General features: G+C 37.6%; 2 protein-coding genes across 2 annotated transcripts; one reads left to right on the top strand and one right to left on the bottom strand.

Annotated features, from left to right (window-relative positions):
- Nucleotides 1-6,454: 6,454 nt before the first annotated feature.
- sema4bb (sema domain, immunoglobulin domain (Ig), transmembrane domain (TM) and short cytoplasmic domain, (semaphorin) 4Bb) lies at nt 6,455-19,011 on the top strand. Its single transcript, XM_079462432.1, has 15 exons — nt 6,455-6,670; nt 9,331-9,734; nt 12,288-12,448; nt 12,538-12,600; nt 12,688-12,786; nt 12,881-12,992; nt 13,203-13,319; nt 13,529-13,671; nt 14,872-15,047; nt 15,262-15,412; nt 15,527-15,737; nt 15,836-15,951; nt 16,053-16,210; nt 16,300-16,382; nt 16,472-19,011. Exons 2-15 carry the CDS (start codon nt 9,590-9,592, stop codon nt 17,284-17,286), a joined length of 2,550 nt encoding a protein of 849 aa, XP_079318558.1. The 5' UTR covers nt 6,455-6,670; nt 9,331-9,589; the 3' UTR covers nt 17,287-19,011.
- Nucleotides 17,872-20,645, bottom strand: harbi2 (harbinger transposase derived 2). The gene is made up of 4 exons (XM_079462444.1): nt 20,184-20,645; nt 19,989-20,104; nt 19,799-19,910; nt 17,872-19,723 (listed from the first exon to the last, which is right to left on the bottom strand). Exons 1-4 carry the CDS (start codon nt 20,614-20,616, stop codon nt 19,353-19,355), a joined length of 1,032 nt encoding a protein of 343 aa, XP_079318570.1. The 5' UTR covers nt 20,617-20,645; the 3' UTR covers nt 17,872-19,352.
- Between the last annotated feature and the right edge of the window lie 524 nt (nt 20,646-21,169).

Genomic DNA, 21,169 nt, shown 5'->3' with positions numbered 1-21,169 from the left:
ATTGAAAAATGTATTGTATTCGTAGTCGATTGCAGACACGCAGCTTTGTTGGTTGTCGTTTAAATGAATTAGAGCAATAGTGTAAAAATGTACGTTAGAGGACGCTAATGATTTGCTTTGTGTGTGTGTCACTAGTTTCTTCTACTAACGCGAGAGGTCGCCATGTGCCTGTATTCAATTAAACACTTTGGGTCAGTTGATTCTAAAAACAGATATTTTGTTTTGGGTACAGTAGGCTACTAACATACAAGACAGTAGCGTAAATGAAAGTAATTAAAAATGGGAAAGAGACGCTAAAGAGAAAAAATATTCAAATATTCATAAAGAATTAACTGTAAATACTATATACTGTGCACAACAGGCATAAACATCCATCGTGTAGTTTACAGAAATGATCTGTTGATACAGCCCTTTTAGGATTGATCAATCAAGGTTATGACGCGGACTATCGAAGAGAGGTAGAATTATTTGTTTTATGGTTGTGAAGAAAACCTTTTAAGGTTGAATTTAGAAAAAGCTAAATTGTTTCTTATAGATTTGAGACGTAATAAGGAAGCTATAGGGCTACTACCTGTGACAATAAGAGGTCAGAATATTGAGATCATATAAATCATATAAATACATTGGTGTGTACCTGGATAGCAAACAGAATTGCAAGAGGAATAACGAAGCTGTTTATAAAAAGATACAGTCAAGACTATTTTTCTTGAGGAAGTTGGGCTCTGTAGGGAATGACAGGAAGCTTCTCTGTGTTTTTTATCAGGGAATTCTAGCCAGTGTGTTGTTCTTTGCAGTGCTTTGTTGGGGAGCAGTATTGCAGGGGATGATAAAAATATGAACAATCAATTAATTAGGTGGGCTGGTTCGGCCATAGGCTTTAGTCCTGATTCATTGTAGATTATCCTTGAAAAGAGCAGTAGGGCAAAACTAAAAGCGATTCTGTTTTATGCAGATCATCCACTACATAGTATTTTTATTGGATTTAAGAGATCATATAGTGGTAGATTGGTAATGTTCTACAGAGCGTTTTAGTAGGTCCTTTATACCCACTGCTGTTAGGTTTTTTTATTATGTTACAGTATATCATTTTTGTATCTTGTATGTATTGTTGTGCATTGTTTACTGTGTCCTTTGTATTGTGATATCGTGGCGAGTGAATTTCCCCTCACAGGGATCAATGAAGTTGTCTAATCTAATACATTTAGAGCCTAACGCATTTATGCTTTTTTACATAATGCAAAATAAAAAAGGGTAAAAATAGTTCAGGTATTTTATTAAATTAATAAAAATACATATATATATAGTGCTTGGCAATTTTGGCTAATTAATTCAAATTGAAATTGAAACAATGGGACCGTAAGTTATTCCGTTACTAGTTCATTACACTGATGTCTATACTTAGTCTAAGCTATTTTATTGGATGCTTTTATTTTGGACTTTATTCTATTTCATAGTGTGGCGTTCACTTCATAACTTAATTATTCTGTAGAGTTGAATTGTTTTCCGTAAAGTTTCAAATTGCAGCAAATCTTTGCCATGAGTTCAGTTTTTCTGTTGCGTATCTGTTTCCATCCATTTTCCTCTGTATTTATGAGTTTTCCAGTCCCAGAGATTCTTCACTTAAGCTTGATTTCCCCATTTCTGTTTAACTGTAACATAATGTCTGGATTTGCTCAGTGACACCATTAAATTCCTTTGTGTTGAAGATTAATCTATGGATTTGTAGGCCTACTTAAAGAAACACATGAGTACCTATTGATGGTTTCAAAGCAACAACATAAACAAACGTTACTGTACATGACACCTTTGTGGCCTAAACCTCTGGTACACACCAGCAAAGAATAGAATCCATGCAGATAATTTCTAATAAGAAGCTAAAGAAATAACAAGTAATTGTTCGGCTAGCAAGTTAAAAGTATGTCTGGCTAGCCAGTATTATTTTGGGTTACCATTAGAATAACCATTATTTGGCTAAACTTAAATGCAAGTTACACGACGCATTCAACAAATTGTTTATTTAATACAATTATATATTATATATATATATATATATATAAAATATTAACACAATTTAATATGAATATAAATTAAATAAATAATTTAGCCACTAGCCTGACCGATCAACAAACACAGACCGGACATTAACTTCGGGCCAGGGACGTGTATCCGATGAAACCGTCTATAACAAATAATGTTATGAAAAAAATCACATGTTATTATGTTTTAGGAGCACTGATGTAATTGAATCAATACAAAACGGAAAGATGACTGTCAATATTTAAATAGTTTTTATATCTCTGTTGTTTCAAAATGGTTAACTCCATTGTAGTACAAAATAATGTTTTACAGTTGGCTAGATAGTAACAAGCTAGTACAGATATTAAGGTGTGACAGAGCAGCAGCAAGGGTTCAGCAAGGAGACAGAGACAGACTGAGAAATACACACACAGACAGATGATGATGTGAAAATGAGGCGTGCAGTGATCCCTACAGCATGTGCTGCATTTGTGAGACACTAATGCTGTTATCAGTCATTGCATGCTGATGCGAAACAAATAGTAAATAATAATATACACTCATTAACTGATTCTTTTATTTGATCACGTGCTTGTAGAAAAGTTGTGTCATCATGATTATTACAGAGTTAAAGGTGAGGATGTTGGTCTGTGTGTCAAACATTTGGATTTTCAAAAACACGTCCAATTTTATCTTAATAGTACTACTCTCTATCTTTTTTACCGCAATGTATTTAAGGTTTAATCAGCATAGACTTGAATAAATTATATAAAAGTTTAAGTTACTGCTAATTTCATCTGAGATAAAAAACAATATTTCTTCGCATTACATCATGTCCCCTCAACATCTGGGACCAGTGTAAATATCAAGCTTGAAGCATGTGTGGGATGTGTGTTGACTACAGAGACTTTATTAAGTGGTCTAATCCCATTGGGGTGCACCTGCAAGAAATAAATAAACATCACTTTTATAATAAATAGCTAGCTTTACTAATAATCTTATTAAAAAAACTAGTGTACACCGCTTGACAAATTAAATACTGTTATAGAGTATCTAGCTTTCTTTAGAGTAACACTGATCCAGGGACACACGTCTCATCTAACATGCACATACATTTTAAAACATATATGTTCATTTATGTACATGGGAGAACACATGTACAAGGAGTTCTTGTGCAATAAGACTTAATATTTTGTGTTCCTATCTGAATGTGTGAAAACAGCCTTTCTCCTGGTTTGGGTGTGTATCCACACCCACAATAGGGTGTGCAGATCCAGTGGGAGAGATCAGTTTAAAAGTTAAACTGGCTGTAATTCAGCTCTGAGTGAATCATAAAAAGGACGTGCACACACATTACATACAATCTCTCACATTCATCAACACTCCTTCCTCCTTTATACAATGTGACTGGAACAGCTTTCAGCACTACTGTAGGTTGACAGGTCTGTATTAGCCCAGTTCCCATCATGCAGAGCTTGCCCAGTGTTTTAGGACAAGCCCCTTATTAGTGTCGGGCCTGGGCATACTGAGTGGAACTAATGATGAGACGTGAGGTCTTTTATCTTCTGACTGGTCATTCTTACTTTTATTTCTGAGATCCGGAGATTTTTTCTTCGGTCAAAATGTTCTCTTATGCTTATATACTTCAATTTAGACTGTATAAAAAGAGACCTGCCACTGACCGGGTGACTGCAATGTTGAAAATCTAAAGGGAGATGACCTCAAACATCCTGTCCAGTTTTTTCTTTTTTACATCAGTCCTCTTCTAGTACACACGGAGAATCTCTTTCTTTCTCTCCACTTACTGATTCCTGTTTTATTGCTCTGAGAGATGAGGTAATGATCTGCCCTATGGCTTTCCTTTCAAATAAATTCCTTTGGTTACATCCTTATATCTGTTCCTTAACAGGAAATAAGAGGATATAACAAAGCATAGCAATTATGACATTGAAAGGATCCCATCCTTTTTAATTTAATCTAAAACAACGATTAATAACACACTATACTCTAAGGTGTTATGAGAGCTTTTAAGAGTTTGCTGTCTTCGTATGGTCAGGTCATCATAGTCTGTTTTCCTTGTCTTGATGTGTGAAACAGACCCAATTTGATTGCAAAATACATTATTTACATTTCACAAGTTTTGATTTACAATCAACCAGCAACTCGTTGTACATTTTGTTCAATGTTCTGAGAAAGAAAGGGTTGAAAATAATTGACTATGTAGGCTATAGCCTATGCACATGACTTTTTTTGCTGGTCCTCTAAGTTGGTTGGTTGGAGTTTGTTTATTTATTTATGGACTGTTGGTCACTCTGACTAACGTCACTATTTATCACCGGTCAAGTCTCCGAGCATGGGAATGCAACGTCTGTGTTTACTCAAGATATCCCTCTCCTTTGCCAAAACTCATCAGCCTGTTCACGCTGAGGGACAGATCAGCTGCCCAGAGGAAACACTCACTAATATAAAATGGCTCTGGTCATATTTGAAAATTTTTATCCAACAATACAACCTTTGATTATATTTTTTAATCTTATGAGGATTGTGCATACGTTTGCTGTCAGAGATGTGTTTGTGAGAGAGAGAGAAAGAGAGAGAGAGAGAGAGAGAGACTGTCAAAAGATGAAAAACTGCCGTAGGCCTACCCGTTAGGAGAACACAAGAACTGCTGATATGTGTTCGCCTGTCCCAAAAAGAGAAAACAATGATATCTGGCCTGATGTTTCCAATATATGTACATAACATTCTATAAGCCTACTATATCCCTTTGCACTATTTGTATGCATCCAAGCTGCAAAAGCTTTGGCAATACGAATGTACATTTTGTCATGCCAATAAAGTACACTTAAATTGAAATTGAGAGAGAGAGAGAGAGAGAGAGAGAGAGAGAGAGAGAGAGAGAGAGAGAGAGAGAGAGAGAGAGAGAGAGAGAGAGAGAGAGAGAGAGAGAGAGAGAGAGAGAGAGAGAGAGAGAGAGAGAGAGAGAGAGAGAGAGAGAGAGAGAGAGAGAGAGAGAGAGAGAGAGAGAGAGAGAGAGAGATAATAGGGTTGTTCAGCTTTATAGAGCTCTCTTTCAGTTGCTCGCTCACTTTAGGTTCCTCTGATACCTCTAATGCAGCTCTGGAGTAGCATATCCAAACAATTTTGGTGGTGTGCTCTGTGTCTGCTGAATGCATTTGGTCTCTAAGCTGTTTAAGCATTTATATTAGTTGAGTCTATTTATCTGACCACATCTGAAGGATTGTCATTACTCACCCCTTGAGCATTGCAATTGTATATCAACCAAAGAAACAAATATTACAATGTTAGAAGAATTTTCAGTTACAATAAAGGTATTTGATTAGACCAGATACACAGAAATACATTGCAATTTTTTTAGATCAGACCTCTGGATAAGACAGAGCGTTGTGCACACAACTCAGAGCTCTCTTCTCAGTTGTTCTTTTGTAGAGTGGAATGAACGTTTGGTTACCTGGTGGCAAGCTTGGCAGGGACAGACAGATATTGAGTTTACTTCTGAAAACTTGAAAAAAGTACATGAAACCAAAGCATTCAGCAATCCTCCCCTTTTCTCTTTATAGATGAAACACTGTTTTATATTTGCACAACTGCTTCACGGCATGGGTTCTGTTATTTCTCCACAGACAGGGTGAGGTCTGAACTTTATGAATACACAAACAAAACAACATTTCAACTTTCAATCTCTATCATGGTGCATAATAACCGATCAGTGAGTGATTCATTAGAACATTATCAAAGGTAAAGAGTTGCTAGACATTACTAATAAGGCCTCATTTCAACAAAGTACTAAATTCAAACCACGAACTCTGAAATGAAGTAACAGCTGCTCAGAAGAAGTATTATACTTCATTTAATTTACTTTAGTACAAGAGATTTCATGGATGCCTGAACTCAGTTCTGACCCTTGATCTACCTCTAATCCCCTGTAATTTTCTTTTTTTTTCTGGTGCTTGTGAATTGTTTTCAACTGAAACTACAATCTACTTTTCAGACTTCACTGAACATTTTCACTTGATCACTCTGGTGTCATCTATAGTATCTTGTTACTTTGTTTGTTTTGCTTTCTTCATGTAATGCTGCTTTGAAACAATGCAACATTGTAAAAAGGGCTATTATCTTTCAAATGAAAAAATATATTGCTGTAAAACAGTTAGTAACGTGTTTTAAAATGTTTACAAACACAACATTTTAAGCACATTTTCAATGTTTGAAGTTATTTTCACATCAAAGTTATTTTAAACTTTTACGTAAATCACAGCACAATTCTATTCAAAACATACGTTTGCATGAACAAGTCGAAAACAAAGTCATTTAAACCATGATCTGTTTTGTCATGTTAGCATTTTAGTCATTCATTTAGACTAGTTTCACGTTAGCACAGAGGAATAAAGGCCCTTTAAGAAGCACCTCTAGTTTCATGTATGAATGTGTTAGAGGTGTGGCTCTACTGAGTGGTGTGGAGGAGGAGGAGGGTCGAGTCTCAGCGGTAGATGCGTGAACCAAGCGGCTGAATTTTACAGTTCACCGGGACCGAAAGAAACACGTGGGAATATACGTTTTATGGCTCATTTCATAGTCAACTCAACTCGCTTTCTCAACGGAGAGGGAAGCAATGGCTTTAGGCGTTTTCCTGGTAAGTTACATGAATATACAACAAGTTGGGGGCAGCGGTGGTCCATCGAGAGGTACTGTCGAGGATTTAGTATTGTTCCGAGAAGAGGAACTGATTACCATAAACTGTTGAATGATGAGTGCGTGTTGTTGCACTTGTTGCTAAATTGCCGTTTTAATAATTATTTTTACTCCATTTACGTTTGTTTTATTTGCTTTGGTACAACGGTGTGTGAGGATCCAGCGTGCGTGTCGTGTGTTTGTGGTGGCGGGGGGTGAGTTGGGGGTGGGTGAAGTGGGCTCATAAACAAGGTGGTGTTGGATTGTCCATGTGTGATTTCAGTAGTCACTGCAAAGTAAACCTTACATGTACGTGCTAGAGAGATAAAAGGAACGACGTACAAAGATGTAAGAAATACATTTAGCTTCTATTTAGAATAAATTAATCAACATTAAATTAACGATTGACTTTTAACACTGCGATCACGATGACATTATTTTCGGTTGCATTAGCTGGAGTTTGAGCTTTGTTTAAATGCCTAAGGCCATGTGACATGTATCCTCCTATTTTGGAGCAAGGGAGTGTTGATAATAATTAACACGTCACAAATGACCTATTTCACATATCACTTTTATAATTGAAAACAATCAAGTGGTCAACTTTAAATGCAACTTAAAAAAGAAACTTTTCTCATATTGCTACTCTCAGGCTGAATCTAGAGTGTTGCTTATAAACAGACAAGGATTTCTGACAGTCGGTGTTTGAGAAATTGAGAAGAAACATGAAAGCAGACCTATATTGTTTACTTAAGGTCTGCTCCGTTACAACAGCATCAGCCACTTGTATCAAAGACTATGGAAACATGACAATGAATACCTCATTTGTCCCATCAAAGAAGTATTTGATGCCTATGGTTTTTAGTTAACACGGTGTGGTTTTGTTCTGATCTTTTTGAATCAGTGGGGAGTTGACAAATGATAGTTGTCCATTTGGCATAGTTTGTTAGACGATCTGACCATGTCACACCTTGAAGCTGGTGTGGACAGAAAAACATCCTCTGCCTTGTTGTCTGTGCCTGCACAGATGTGGAATATCCACTGTTTGTACTTGTAGACAAGCTTGTCAGAAGTTTCAGTTTAGGTCATTGATATTGATGCCTTTATTGAATTTCTTGCCCGGAGGACTTGCAAGGAAGGTAGTAAAAGAAAGCAGACCAATGTGAGATTTGTGCTTGTATTGTTTACATTGTTTATTTTTTTTACTGCTCTTAGTCAACTGTTTGTAATTGTTAAATAGAAGGGACTAGAAGACAAGAGTGGACATGATGAGTTTAGTCTGAAAAGCAAGTACAGAGTTTATGTAATTCACCCGCTTTTCAAAGGTTTGAGTTATCACCTTGACATGTCAGAATAGGGGGATTTAGCATTGCTAATGAGTACAGAAATACGGTTCTTAAAGGTCCACTGTGGTCCGTTTACATGGAATTCACCTTGTTGTTTCTACAGTAGCCCTAAATGGACAAAATCCTCTACAGAGCGCTTTTCGTAAATGCGTTATCTCCTTCGGCAAAGAAGCAAAAACGTTGCAATCTTTCAGTCCTGTGTCAGCCACCGTAGTAGTGCTTTGAAAGGGAGTGGTGGAGTGAGTCATTGGTTGTAATTAGAAACCTCACTGCTAGATGCCGCTAGATTTCATACACTGGACCTTTAATTGGAGGGAGTTTTAAGTAGACACTGTTTTTTATAGGAATTTATTACTGTTATTGGGCTGCTGTAGGTCATGTAAGTATAAGCAGGATGGTTTATTTTTATCTGAGTCTTTAATCATTTAAGAGCCCGTCATCTAATTCTGAGTCTTAGCAGATGCACAGTTATGTTTCCTTTACACATAGAAGACTTCATAGTGTCTTGCTGATTTGTCTGTGTTGGTTTTTGTGTGTGTGTGGTTGTATGTATTGTACACAGATGTCTATACACACACTTTTACTGTGTAGCTTTGAACTTCTGATGTCTACACGGTACACATATTGCCTTTGTAAATATTTGCAATCATACTGTAGATATATGTACTTTATATCATTTATATATTTACAGTATATTGTTTTACAGTTGTTATATGTTTAGTTATCTATGTGACTTAATTATTATCCATTAGTGACCTGAATGGTTTGCATTTATTGCTTTGTAAAGTATAAGACAACAAAACAGTATCCCGTCCTCTGGATCAGTTCTAATGCAGTATTATGTGATAATTTAAATAAAGGTGAGCAGAATTTTAATTTTTGATATATTATTAACGTTGACCTTGACGCTACAGAGACTACTCAGCTTTTAGTTTTTTGGATAACCTCCTTAAAAGCTGATCAGGCCAAAAGGGAGGAGCTGGTGCATTTCCAAATTCTGTTAGGATAATGTTATTCCAAGAGGACATTAGATTCAGCGTTTTTTCCAATGTGCACTAATGCATGTGTTTGGTATGCTTGTAACTGATGAACACTCACTTAAGTTCTTTAATCCAAATCAGAATTCAGATTTCTTTTGATAACTTCAGGTGGTATATGCTCATTTGTGCAGTAAAATAAATGTATTCTCATTAATACACTGCCAGTGAAGCCACATCGTTCAGGCTGTTATTTTCAGTCTAATCATGACCCTAAATGTGCTTCTGTTTTTTCTCTACAGATTCCAGACAGTCTAATTGGAACTTCTTATGTAAACGATCCCTAACAAAAGGAATCTGTCATTTCAAATAAGTGTGTGTTTGCCCACAACAATCAGATATTTGATCACCATTGACCTCCTTAAGGACATTGAAGTATGGTAGGACATTGTTGACCTTATGTACGGAACGAACTAATAAACAACAGTGGGGTATAAACATCACATCCTGAATACCAAAGACACCTGGAATATAAACATCTTCAAATACGAAGCTGTAGCCATGGAAACCAAATTGAAAGTATCCATGGTAACCACAAAGTCTGTCTGGCTCTTGTCTTCCATCATATGGATTTTTTTGTCTGGAGTTGTACAAGTAACCGTGGCGAATGAAGATGACATCAAAGCACGCATCAGTTTCTCATACAGTAAGCTATGCTTTCTTATCCAAAGCTATTTACACTTAATTTACTACACACAGTCGCACCTAGAGCAACCTGGGACAAACAGATGATTGCTTCAGTAGTCATTATGACGGGTTTAGTTCAGGTAGTCAGATAAATGAACTATTTACCGTCATCCAGAGTCGGTAGCATTTACTGTATGTACAATTTCTGACCATCAGACCAAATTTCTCATGCTTGTGGTACCATGATGTATCAAATCTTCATAACAGTGCAACAATAACAGTTTTTAATCACTTGGTTTATGAGATATGATGAAAGAAAATACTTTTTAACTACATTATGTCTGTTTTTTTATATATTTTTTATAGTGCACTAGGTCTAAACCTTCTAGGCCGCAATTGTCCACAAAAATATTTGAAGGCCCCACTTACAATTTGCTAGCACCTGAACCGCAAACAAAAAATACTCCAAACATTTTCCTAAATTAACTTAATACAGAAACTAAACTAAATAATGGAACTATTTTAATTTGAGGCTTGGGACTGTAGTTTATTAAAAGTTTACTAATTATGGACGCGTCGCGTTTCCATATTGCACCAAAATGCGACACTTTTAGGAAGGGGAATCGATTCCAAAAAGAACAGAAAACCCAAGATTGAGTGTCTCAGAAAATTTGAATATTACATAAGATCAATAAAAAAAGGATATTTTAAACAGAAATGACAGGCTTCTGAAAAGTATGTTCATTTCTATGCTCTCAATACTCTGTTGGGCCTCCTTTTGCATGAATTACTGCATCGATGCGACGTGACATGGAGGCAATCAGCCTGTGGCACTTCTTAGGTGTAATGGAAGCCCAGGTTGCTTTGATAGCGGCCTTCAGGTCATCTGCATTGTTGGGTCCTGTGTCTCTCATCTTCCTCTTGACAATACCCCATAGAGAATCTATGGTCAGGTCAGGCGAGTTTGCTGGCCAAACAAGCACAGTAACACCGTGATCATTGAACCAGCTTTTTGGACCTTTGCCACTGAGGGCAGGTGCCAAGTCCTGCTGGAAAATTAAATCGGCATCTCCATAAAGCTCTAAAATGACATAGCACAGTAGATGGCTGCGTTGACTGTGGACTTCAGAAAACACAGTGGACCAACACCAGCAGATGACATGGCAGCCCAAATCATGACTGACTGTGGACTTTAAGCAACATGGATTCTGTGCCTCTCCACTCTTCCTCCAGACTCTGGGACCTTGATTTCCAATTTCTTTCATCTGAATAGAGGACTTTGGTCCACTGTGTTTTCTGAAGTCTTGAAATATTTCACTCTATTTCTAATGAATCTATATAATATATTGGATTTACTTTCTGAAATGAGCGATTGACCTTTTTCTAGGTATTCTAAATAATTGAGATGCACCTGTACTGTTTAAAGCACAGTCTCACAACATATTCATTGGAATTGCAGGACAATATCAAGATATTTTGTTAAGGTTTTTGGTATAGAAACAGTTAACAATTATTAAATGTAAAAGAGTGACAGCTTAGAAAATTTTATAGCATTAAAAATGTGTACATTTCTTAATAATAAATAGAAATCTCTAGTAAAGCAGTGAATTGAGAAGGAATTGAAAGCAGTAGAATCGATTCCAAAACCAGAAATTGGCCACGTATGAAGTCGATTGGATGAACGGTCCTCGACATAATAAAAATGCAAACAGATAGACAGACACAGAGATTCCTGTTATTAGATAGCCCCCTCCCTCCGAAGCTTTGAATATTCAGTGTTGATGACTACCGGTATGACAAAATGGTATTCAGACCAGCCCTACTAAAAACATGCTAATGCTATAATATGTCAGGTATTGTGTTTTGTTTCTTACCATTGTTATCAATCTACTGTGATCAAGATTTTTTTTACAGAAAAAGTCTTGGATTTCTTCCTGCGTGTTTCTGTCCCATTTGCTCTGTCTGGGGACATGCTGTTTGACTCTGTAATGACCACAGAGGGAGTCTGGGCCAGCAAAGCCTCTTTTGCAGTCAGACACACTCATCTGCGAAAACTTAACTCTGTTTGGGGCTACATGAACTACCACAACGTTTCTTATTCCCAAAAGACCCATTACTAGACCGCTCCAAATGTTATGTGCACTCATTTTTGCCAAACGCACCGGAGGGTTTAATCCTTGATTGTAAACATTTACAAGAGCTATTAAAACCATTTCCAAACCCTGGCTGGTGTACTGTACCCTGAATAACAGCCACACACAGTATAACTTATGATAGTGAATGCAAATGAAATGGCTGTATGTTGAATTAGCACTGGTGACCTTTTTGACTTGCCAGGAAACCTTGGACATGCAAACTAACATAATCTGAGAAGGTTTGTTTATGTGCCAACAGTCAAGATTGTGTTGTTTATGTGAGTAAAATGCAGAGAATCCAACATGCATTTGAATGGACTGAAGGATCTAAAGGTTAATGGCTTGTGTGTAGCATGATGGGTTTTTTGTGTTATACAGCGCATTTGTTCTAGTTAGAAACCCGTGTTAAATTTTACTGTATTTTCCTGTGTGTACAGATGCAGAAGGACGACCGTTGAGAGAGTTCTCAGTGGAGGGTGTATATAACTACTCAACACTTCTGCTGAGCCCAGATGAGAGCAAGCTGTACGTGGGAGCCAGGGAGAACATATTCTCTCTCAGCCTGGACGACATCAGTGCAACGTATCTTCAGAGAACAGTAAGTGCATGTGGTGATGTTTGTAGAAAACACGTGTGTGTGTGTGTGTAGATGTGCATTTTGATTTTACTCTGCATTATTTTTTGCAGCTCTCATGGAACACACCTGAAGTAAAAAGGACAGAATGCAGCTTTAAGGGAAAGGACCCTCAGGTGTGTGGGTGTGTGTACGCATGCGTGCGTAAATAAAAACTGAACCTACTCAAACTATTTGTTACTCACTTATGTTTTGTGTTTCAGACGGACTGTTTTAATTACATCAAGATTTTACTTCATTTGAATAGCACTCATCTGTATGTGTGTGGAACATATGCCTTCAGCCCTACGTGTGCTTACATTGTGAGTTCTCCTATCTTTTTGTTTCTGGATGTGTGTCTGATTTAAAATGTTCTCGTAATTGATCAGTGTTCACGTATCTCTTGAATTGTTGTAGAACATTTTGAATTTCTCTCTGGAGAGAGATGAACGGGGTGAAAATGTTTTGGAGGATGGCCGTGGACGTTGCCCTTTTAATCCAGAATCCAGATCTACAGCTATTATAGTTGGTGAGTTTACTCATGCAAAAACATCCATGCCTACATTTGACATTTCTTTTTATTTTCTAATACAAAGCGAAATACATTGCATTCTAAGTACACATTTTTATTAGTACTTAATCTGATTTGTTATAGCGCCACACTTCTATATAATCTTGGCAGTGTTCAGTGAACGTTATTATTTTGTGTTGCAAAATAATATGTTTTGTTGTATTGCAGGTGGGGAGCTGTACACTGCTACTGTCAGTAACTTCCAGGGTAATGAACCCACCATATATAGGAGTCTGGGGTCTGGCACTCCTCTAAAAACAGAAAATTCTCTCAACTGGCTCCAGGGTAAACACAGACACACACATGTTTAATCACAAGGGTCGCATACGAGATACATATCTAAAAATAAAAGCCCATATCAGTGATTACTAAACTACCCTTTCTCACGCATACTGAAACCATAAAATGGCTGACTGATATTGAGAGACAGTTGTACTGTATTTTTAATGTTTCCTGTATTATTGTACTAAGACATTGTGTTGGTGCCCTTTCAGATCCAGCGTTTGTAGGTTCTGCTCATATTTTGGGTTCAGATGAGGGAGGTTATGATCAGATCTACTTTTTCTTCAGTGAGATGGGGAAGGAGTTCGACTTTTTTGATAACACCATAGTGTCCAGGATTGCACGTGTGTGTAAGGTAATGTGAAGTATTCGAGCAGTTCACATTGGATTGATAAAATTAGCATAAACTCGAGTGAGCACACATACATACACACACATACTCATTGCCAAACATTTAAAGGCCAAAATGAAATCAAAACATTTACAGAGCATGTTAGCCATTTACTAACATGCTCTGAATGGCTATACACAAATCAGGATTATGTAATAAGTAAATTGACATCAAAGTTCAAAGATATTCTCTGAAGTAACTTTGAGTACCATCAGGCGTGGACTGAATTGCGGGTTCATGGTATACCACGGTTTAAAAAGGTCACAGTTTTAAAACCACTTAAATTTCTGTTATGCTGTTTTTTGTCTCAACAAAGACTGAATTGCTGGAATCCAGGAAGTTCCGTGCTATTTTTTATGCTTAATTTGCTGCATTTAATTGATTTATGTATTGGGTTTTTATCCACCATCGCAGCAAATTGTTCTTGTTGCTTAATCGTTCCACTCCGTGCCGATCCATGTGAGCCGGTAACTAAAAGGTTTCATTTTCCAAAACAGGGCTGATAACAGAAATGTTTAGAATGTAAACATTGCATTCATTGTGCTGAAAATTCCGAGGCGAGAACAGTTTGTAATCGTGCCGTGTCACACCAGGCTCACGTGGAAATATAACTGTCACCGTTTCAGACAGTGGTGGAAAAGCGATCATATGTATGTCTAAAAGTTGAATTACTAGAAATGCAATGTAAACTTATTGCTAGAATGGGGTGGGAACAAAAAAGGGTTTACTACTGTTCCAAATATTTTGTGTTGTCTCTACTGTTCCAAATATTTTGTGTTGTCTAAAAATTAAATATATTGTGTTCAATGGGGAAAAACGTTTTTACCCAGACTTTTAAAGGAACACATTTTGAAGTTGTAATTGCAACATACCACAAATCCGTGATTGTCATGATTTTAGCTTAAGGTTAATGTAACCTTAAAGGTTAATATGTAAATACCATGCTATATCAGAAGTAAACAGTAACTAGATGTTTATAAAAGTACCTTTATGTAACTTTTGTAATGCCTCCACTGGAAGGTTTTTCTTTTTATGTCAAAAGAAACTTGCCTTGATATATAGGCTGGAGTTATGAGTCCCCCTGCTGGTCATTTATATTATCGTACCTATAGATTAAATCAATATTACTATAAAGTTTTTTTTTTTGTATTTTTATCCAATCAGGAGGATCAGGGTGGAGAGAGAGTGTTGCAGAAGAAGTGGACCACATTTTTGAAAGCCCAGCTCTTGTGTTCGCTCCCAGACGATGGCTTTCCATTTAACATCATACAGGATGTGTATGTGCTTCCTGCTCAAAAGCAGAGAGATACACTCCTCTATGCAGTCTTTACTTCTCAGTGGTAAGTAGAAATACAGAATATGTACATTTAGTACACGCTCTTTCTCAAATACATTTTAAGAAGAGATGATCAAGTTATAGATAACGCTGATCAGCGATGAATACTTTGCTAAATGCTCAGCCAACAGAGTTTGAAAAACACATGCAAAAAATGCAAACCTATACAAATTTTTTCTATTCGTGCTAAGTAAACAATCTTTATGACTCTTTTGCAGGAGCAAGGGTCTGGCAGGCAGTTCAGCCGTGTGTGTTTTCAGCATGGATCTAGTAGAGCAAGCATTTAATGGCCGTTACAAAGAGGTCATTCGAGAGACACAGCAATGGTACACACACACACTCTCCGTACCAGAACCACGACCTGGAATGGTGAGAGAACACACACACAACACTCACTTATTGACTCACATACTGTATATACTTGATATTATCACTGGGTATTTCTAAAGCTCTTCACAAATTTAATGTGTTTTCTTTCTTCAGTGTATTACTAATGCTTCAAGGCAGATGGGAATAGGGTCGTCCCTGGATATGCCAGATAATGTGCTAAACTTTGTGAAAGATCACTTCCTGATGGACAGCCCGATTAAAAGTCAGCCTGTGCTCTTCACAAACACTGTACGCTACACACAAATTGCTGTGCACCACGTACAAGGCCTCCACGGGGCTTACGATGTGATGTTTATCGGCACGGGTATGTGAAGGGTTTATTTTGTCATTTGGTTTGTGACGTCCTTTTTCTCCAAAACTGTCACGGATACTGATCGTCTTTTCATCATTTGTCATTTGCAGATGATGGACGTTTGCAAAAGGCTGTGAATGTGGCTGGTACGATGCACATCATTGAGGAAATCAGTCTGTTTCTAGAGACACAACCAGTACAACATATAGAGCTGGACTCAGCAAAGGTGTGTGTATGTTTTGAATGAAGTTTAGTTTCTGTGCAAGAACATTTTCTGGTTGTACATAATTTTTCTTACACTCGCTGTCTCCCTTTCTCATCAAACAGGGTTTGTTATTTGTGTCGTCACACTCTGGCATTGTACAGCTGCCAGTAGCAAACTGCAGTTTCCATAACAACTGTGGGGAGTGTATTTTAGCCAAAGACCCATACTGTGCCTGGACAGGCACACATTGCACTGATGTCACAGGAACCCCAAAACAAAAGTACGACTTTCTTTCCCTTTTCCATGATTTCTGGTGAAAAGTAATAGTTTAATTTACTACTGCTTTTAACCATCATATTTATGTTTCAGACATTGGCAGCAGGATATAGAGACGGCAGACACCATATCCAAATGTAACAGCACACTGTTCAATACTGACTCTAAGATCACAGGTAAACTTAAATGTTGTTAATAATACCTAAACACATATGGTCTGCTTCAATCATTGAGTGTTATACATAACTTCTCTATTTATTTCTAGTGTTACCACATTCCTTCCCAAGTGCACCGTTTTCTGACTGCCAGCTCATTGTAGTCCCTGTGAACACTCTTCGTTTGCTGCCCTGCAAGCTTCGCTCCAACCACGCCCACAGAAAATGGCTGTACAAACCAGATGTTAGTCACTTCCTGTTTCGTAGCCCAGATGGTGGATTGGTAGTCAGTGGCCGAGAGGGATGTGAGGAGATCTTCTCTTGTTGGTCCGAGGAGAGTGGCTTCCGGCAACTCTTGGCCAATTACTGTGTGAGAGCAGAGCCTTTGTCTGAGATGACCACCAATTTAGGACGGATAGACGAACCTTTTATAATTCAGAGCATATCTTCAGACATGCTGTCCGGTGAATCGGTGCGCTCTGCTCAACATCGCATAAAGACATATGGCACGGAGCTGGCGGTGGTGTGTGTGCTGTTAGCCGTCTGCGTGCTTTCCTTTGGCCTGTCTCTGGCGTACCGACAGAGGGGCCGGATGAAGGAGATGCTTAGGGGGGGAGAGCAAACTGGAGGAGCCCAGAAAAGCTCAGTTGGGCCTGGGGAGAGTTTACCCCTGAATGGTGGTGTGCTTCCAACTTCCCCATCAGACCACAAAAGCTACCAGACATTGGAGGAAACCTGTGGCTACATAATCTCTCCACCAGAGACTTCCTGCACAAACAAATTACTGCAGCAGAACTCTGTGGAAACACAGACACTCACCCAAACACCACAGAATGGGTTTAAAGACAGTCATGTGGAGATCAGTGACATTTCCCCTCGCCCAAGGGTCCGTTTGGGTTCCGAGATCAGAGACTCTGTGGTATAAATATGTGCATTTGATATGAAAATCACCCAAATACAATGTACCTCTCCTAATGTTCACTTTGTTGTCAATGGGCAGCTTTACTGAATGACTTTAAAGCCCTGATCACAAGTGAAAGGAGGGATGGAGATATACTGCCACTCTGAGTGAGATCTCAGTGTGTATTTGTGTGTATGGACAGATTTTAACTAATTTAGACTATGCCCTCAAGTCTGCTTTGAGTCTCCAGTCGTCTCCTTTAATGTTAAACTTTATCACACAGTGTGTTGTGATAATATGAAAAAGATCATGTTTAAAGATTAGAGATTGAGCAGGGGACCAGGTCTTATGGTTTCATTTTATTTGAACTGGTACTAAATATCTGCTGGTGCTATTTTCACTGCCAAGAATAATGATGCTTCACGACTTGGCATCAAGATGAAAGATTGTTGCATGTCTGGTAGTATTTTTTGCTATTTTCTGCACAGGTTCAATGCAAGGATGGTCATGCTGTAAATTCTGAAACTCTTAGCCTAGTTTTTGCAAATTCACGGTATTTTAGGCAGTTTAGAGAGCTTTAGCATTACAGAACACGGTTACATTTCTTAACGTTCAAGAAACATGCACTGATTTTTTATTCAATTCATATTTTCAAGTTAAATTTCATGTCGGAAAAAAACAGGTTGGTCTTAAAAATGGGAAAATGCCTGGTGTCTATTATGGTACGTTGAGTATGGAGAAATTAAAATAAATAATATGTGCTTGTAGATAAATGTAGCAACAGCGATGACGATTAAGGAATGTACATATGAAAAAAAGTAAAGCACAAAAGTTATCATTCATTATTTCCACATTCACAAGTATTTAGTACAGCATGGTCCAATAGACAGTCTTATCCAACAACGTACACACACAGAAACAATATTCTACTGTACAATAATACAATAAAATAATGTAAACGACATTAATCAGTACCTGTATAAAGAGTGAGCTAAAGAAAGAACAAACATTGTAGATCATTTGGAAACAAAAAATAACATGTATGATGCTGCCAGTGATTAAAGAGCTGTTTGAGGTGTGATGGAGCTACTAGTTAGTTTAAAAGGTTTGGAATTGTTATAAAATCGTGGGGGTACATAATTTGCACGATTAACATTGATGGACATACTTAAAATCCCATGTATCTCATAGACACAAACATACAATACACATGCATCCTTGCATATGTAAACCTCCATTCCACCTTAAAATTTCTTTAACCCAGTGTAACTGTGAAATGCTTGTTCTTTACATTCCATTTTTTGGCTTTTATGTACTGAATGGTAAATAGATCTTTTATACTTTATTGACATTGTTTGACTGTTGTTTTAAACATTGTACATTCAGGCACTTTATTTTTTCTTTCAGTGTTTGTAAGCTGTAGGTCACTGTCGGCATCCGGAGTCAATATTCTGGTCAAGATTTTAATATTAAAGTGAAATTAGTGCAGTCTTCACAGTTTAACATGCAAAATAAAATTTTGCATAAGCTAAAAATGTCAGTCTTGTGTTGGTTTCCCCCCCAAAATAATCGTATAGTATCACCCTCTTTAAAATAAAATTAAATACAGAGCAGTGTATATTACTTAAATGCATGTAACTGCTAAAGGGATAGTCTATCCAAAAATGAAATTCTGTAATGAACTACTCACTCTCTAGTTATTCCATATACATTTGTTTGGTTGACTTAAAACAAATTAAAATGGTAGCCAGAACTACTTGCTTTCATTAATTCCTCAATATCTTTTGTCTTCAACAGAACAAAAAAATGTTTTAAAATAATATTTTTCCTACTATGGTTGTCAAGGATGCCCCATGTCAGTTGCTAACATAAGTCCAAATATATCAATAACCTGAGGGGTGAGTAAATCATGACAGAAATTAGATTTTTGGGTGAACTATCCCTATCAAAGAATCAAATTATTTTTATCATTTAGAAGGTTTTTGGACAATTCAAAGGTTTCAGGGAATTTGAGGTATTCTTGTGTTTTTTATTATATCTAAAGACATATGATACCTTTCACATTCCAGTGTACCTTTATTGAATTTTACCTAAAAATACTGTGTAGTTATGTTATCTCGCATAGCTCTGCCAGCTGGGTGATCCGGGCTAACAGGATCAACGTCCTCAGGGGGGATGTGGTGTTCCTGTGGCATTCGTTCCTTTCTTATAGTAGCTATGTTGTGGAGGACAACACACGCACCGACAATCTGTGATGCCCGTTCTGGCGACACCCTTAAATCACGGAGACATCCAAACCGTGCCTTTAAAATGCCAAAAGTCCTTTTTATCGTGAGCCCTGTTTGACCGAGGGCCATGTTGAAGTCATGCTGTGGTTGTGTCTCTGGGTTCTGGTAGGGAGACATCAAAAAGCTCTGACAAGCATATGCTCTGTCTCCTACCAAGATGCCATCATATAGCCCTGTCAATCAACAGAAAATTAAGGAAGTTCATTTCTTAGATAAAGAATGTTGTTATAGTTAACGGTTTGCCTTACCGTCCTTAAAGCGCTGATACAACACTGATGCGTTGAAAATTTGGGAGTCATTTACTGATCCAGGCCATCTAGCATCCAAGCTTGTGACCATACATTGATGGTCACATGTCATCTGTAAAACACAGTGCAAACATCTACATTGCATCAAAGACGACCAGTCAGCTTAAGAGTACAAAAGGCATACCGTTACCTGAACATTGAGGCTGTGTGTGAATTTCTTGTCAACATAGTCAGCCTCGATCTCTTTAACGGGCTTAGAAATTGCAATGTGTGTGCAATCTACTGCTCCAATGACTTTGGGGAATCCTTTTAAATGATCAAAAATGTAGTTTAGAAAACCTTTATGTGGAGTGTTATTTATGGGTCATGTATAAATTCACCTTACCCGCTATTTTATGAAAACCCTCCTTTATGACAACAGTGGGTAAATGACCAGGGAACACAATGAAAGTGTTTATATATCTCTGAAGTGCGATGACCACCCGGCGGATAGTTCGGCAGACAGTGTTTTTACTGATCATTTCGGCATCACCCACAGCATACAGATATGTACCGCTTGTGAAGAAACGCAAGGTAATGCATAACATTTGTGGTACACTGATTGCTTGACTTCGCCGCGTCGGATTTTTTATGTGGGGCTCAAGAAGCCGACAAAGATACACTATTCCCTCCGACGAAAATCTGTATCTCTCGTATAAAAAGTCATCAGGGAAAGCAAGTGGGTTTTGTCTATCTCTCAACAACCTTTCTCCGCGTAAAGCTCTTTTAACAATTTGAGCTCCTAGATCCACAGGACTCTCCAGAAACGGTGAAGCCATTGCTGCGAGTTAACATCTCTCACACGGCTGTTCACAATTTCAATTACTGCCCCCTACAGTTAGAACAGAGTAGACACACCTAGATTAAAAAAACTGGATTGGTATTAGGTGATCCCGTTTCACAAACATTTTAAGCCTAAAAGTAGCTCTTAACTTGCTGATTTAGGAGGAACTAGAAAAAATAATGGGCGCGTCTATTCTAATTTAGGACTGAGAGTATTTCACAAAGCGTTTTAGCGCTAAAACTAGCTCCTAATTTAAACCCGTGAGACACGTTAGGGGTAGTGAAGAGGACTCCTAAATTACTAAGACCGAAAGTCATGTTGTTTTACTGTATTTGTTAGCTGTATTTTTAAAGTTATTGTTACTTAAGCTAACCATGTCAAACCAAAAAATGTAAATCGATATTTTTAAATACATTAATTTAAAATGTATATATTACATGACATATTGGACTGTAACGTTTATTCTCTAACCATGTCACAGCAGACCTTCATTCTCTAATGCAAATTAATTATCATGGTTAATGTGTACTGAAGTGTCAAACAGGATT

This window comes from Barbatula barbatula (genome assembly GCF_947034865.1).
Source record: "Barbatula barbatula genome assembly, chromosome: 1".
Classification (NCBI taxonomy): Eukaryota; Metazoa; Chordata; class Actinopteri; order Cypriniformes; family Nemacheilidae; genus Barbatula; species Barbatula barbatula.
This window is presented reverse-complemented; position numbering and strand designations above follow the sequence as displayed.

Excerpts from the sequence above, each read along its gene's own strand:
- harbi2 (XM_079462444.1), bottom strand. The coding sequence starts at position 20,616 with ATGGCTTCACCGTTTCTGGAGAGTCCTGTGGATCTAGGAGCTCAAATT. Across the intron at positions 19,911-19,988 it reads CACACAGCCTCAATGTTCAG|ATGACATGTGACCATCAATG; the intron begins GTAACGGTATGC and ends TGTGTTTTACAG. Across the intron at positions 19,724-19,798 it reads GTATCAGCGCTTTAAGGACG|GGCTATATGATGGCATCTTG; the intron begins GTAAGGCAAACC and ends GTTGATTGACAG.
- sema4bb (XM_079462432.1), top strand. The coding sequence starts at position 9,590 with ATGGAAACCAAATTGAAAGTATCCATGGTAACCACAAAGTCTGTCTGG. Across the intron at positions 12,601-12,687 it reads TTAAGGGAAAGGACCCTCAG|ACGGACTGTTTTAATTACAT; the intron begins GTGTGTGGGTGT and ends TTTGTGTTTCAG. Across the intron at positions 15,048-15,261 it reads GCAGTCTTTACTTCTCAGTG|GAGCAAGGGTCTGGCAGGCA; the intron begins GTAAGTAGAAAT and ends ACTCTTTTGCAG.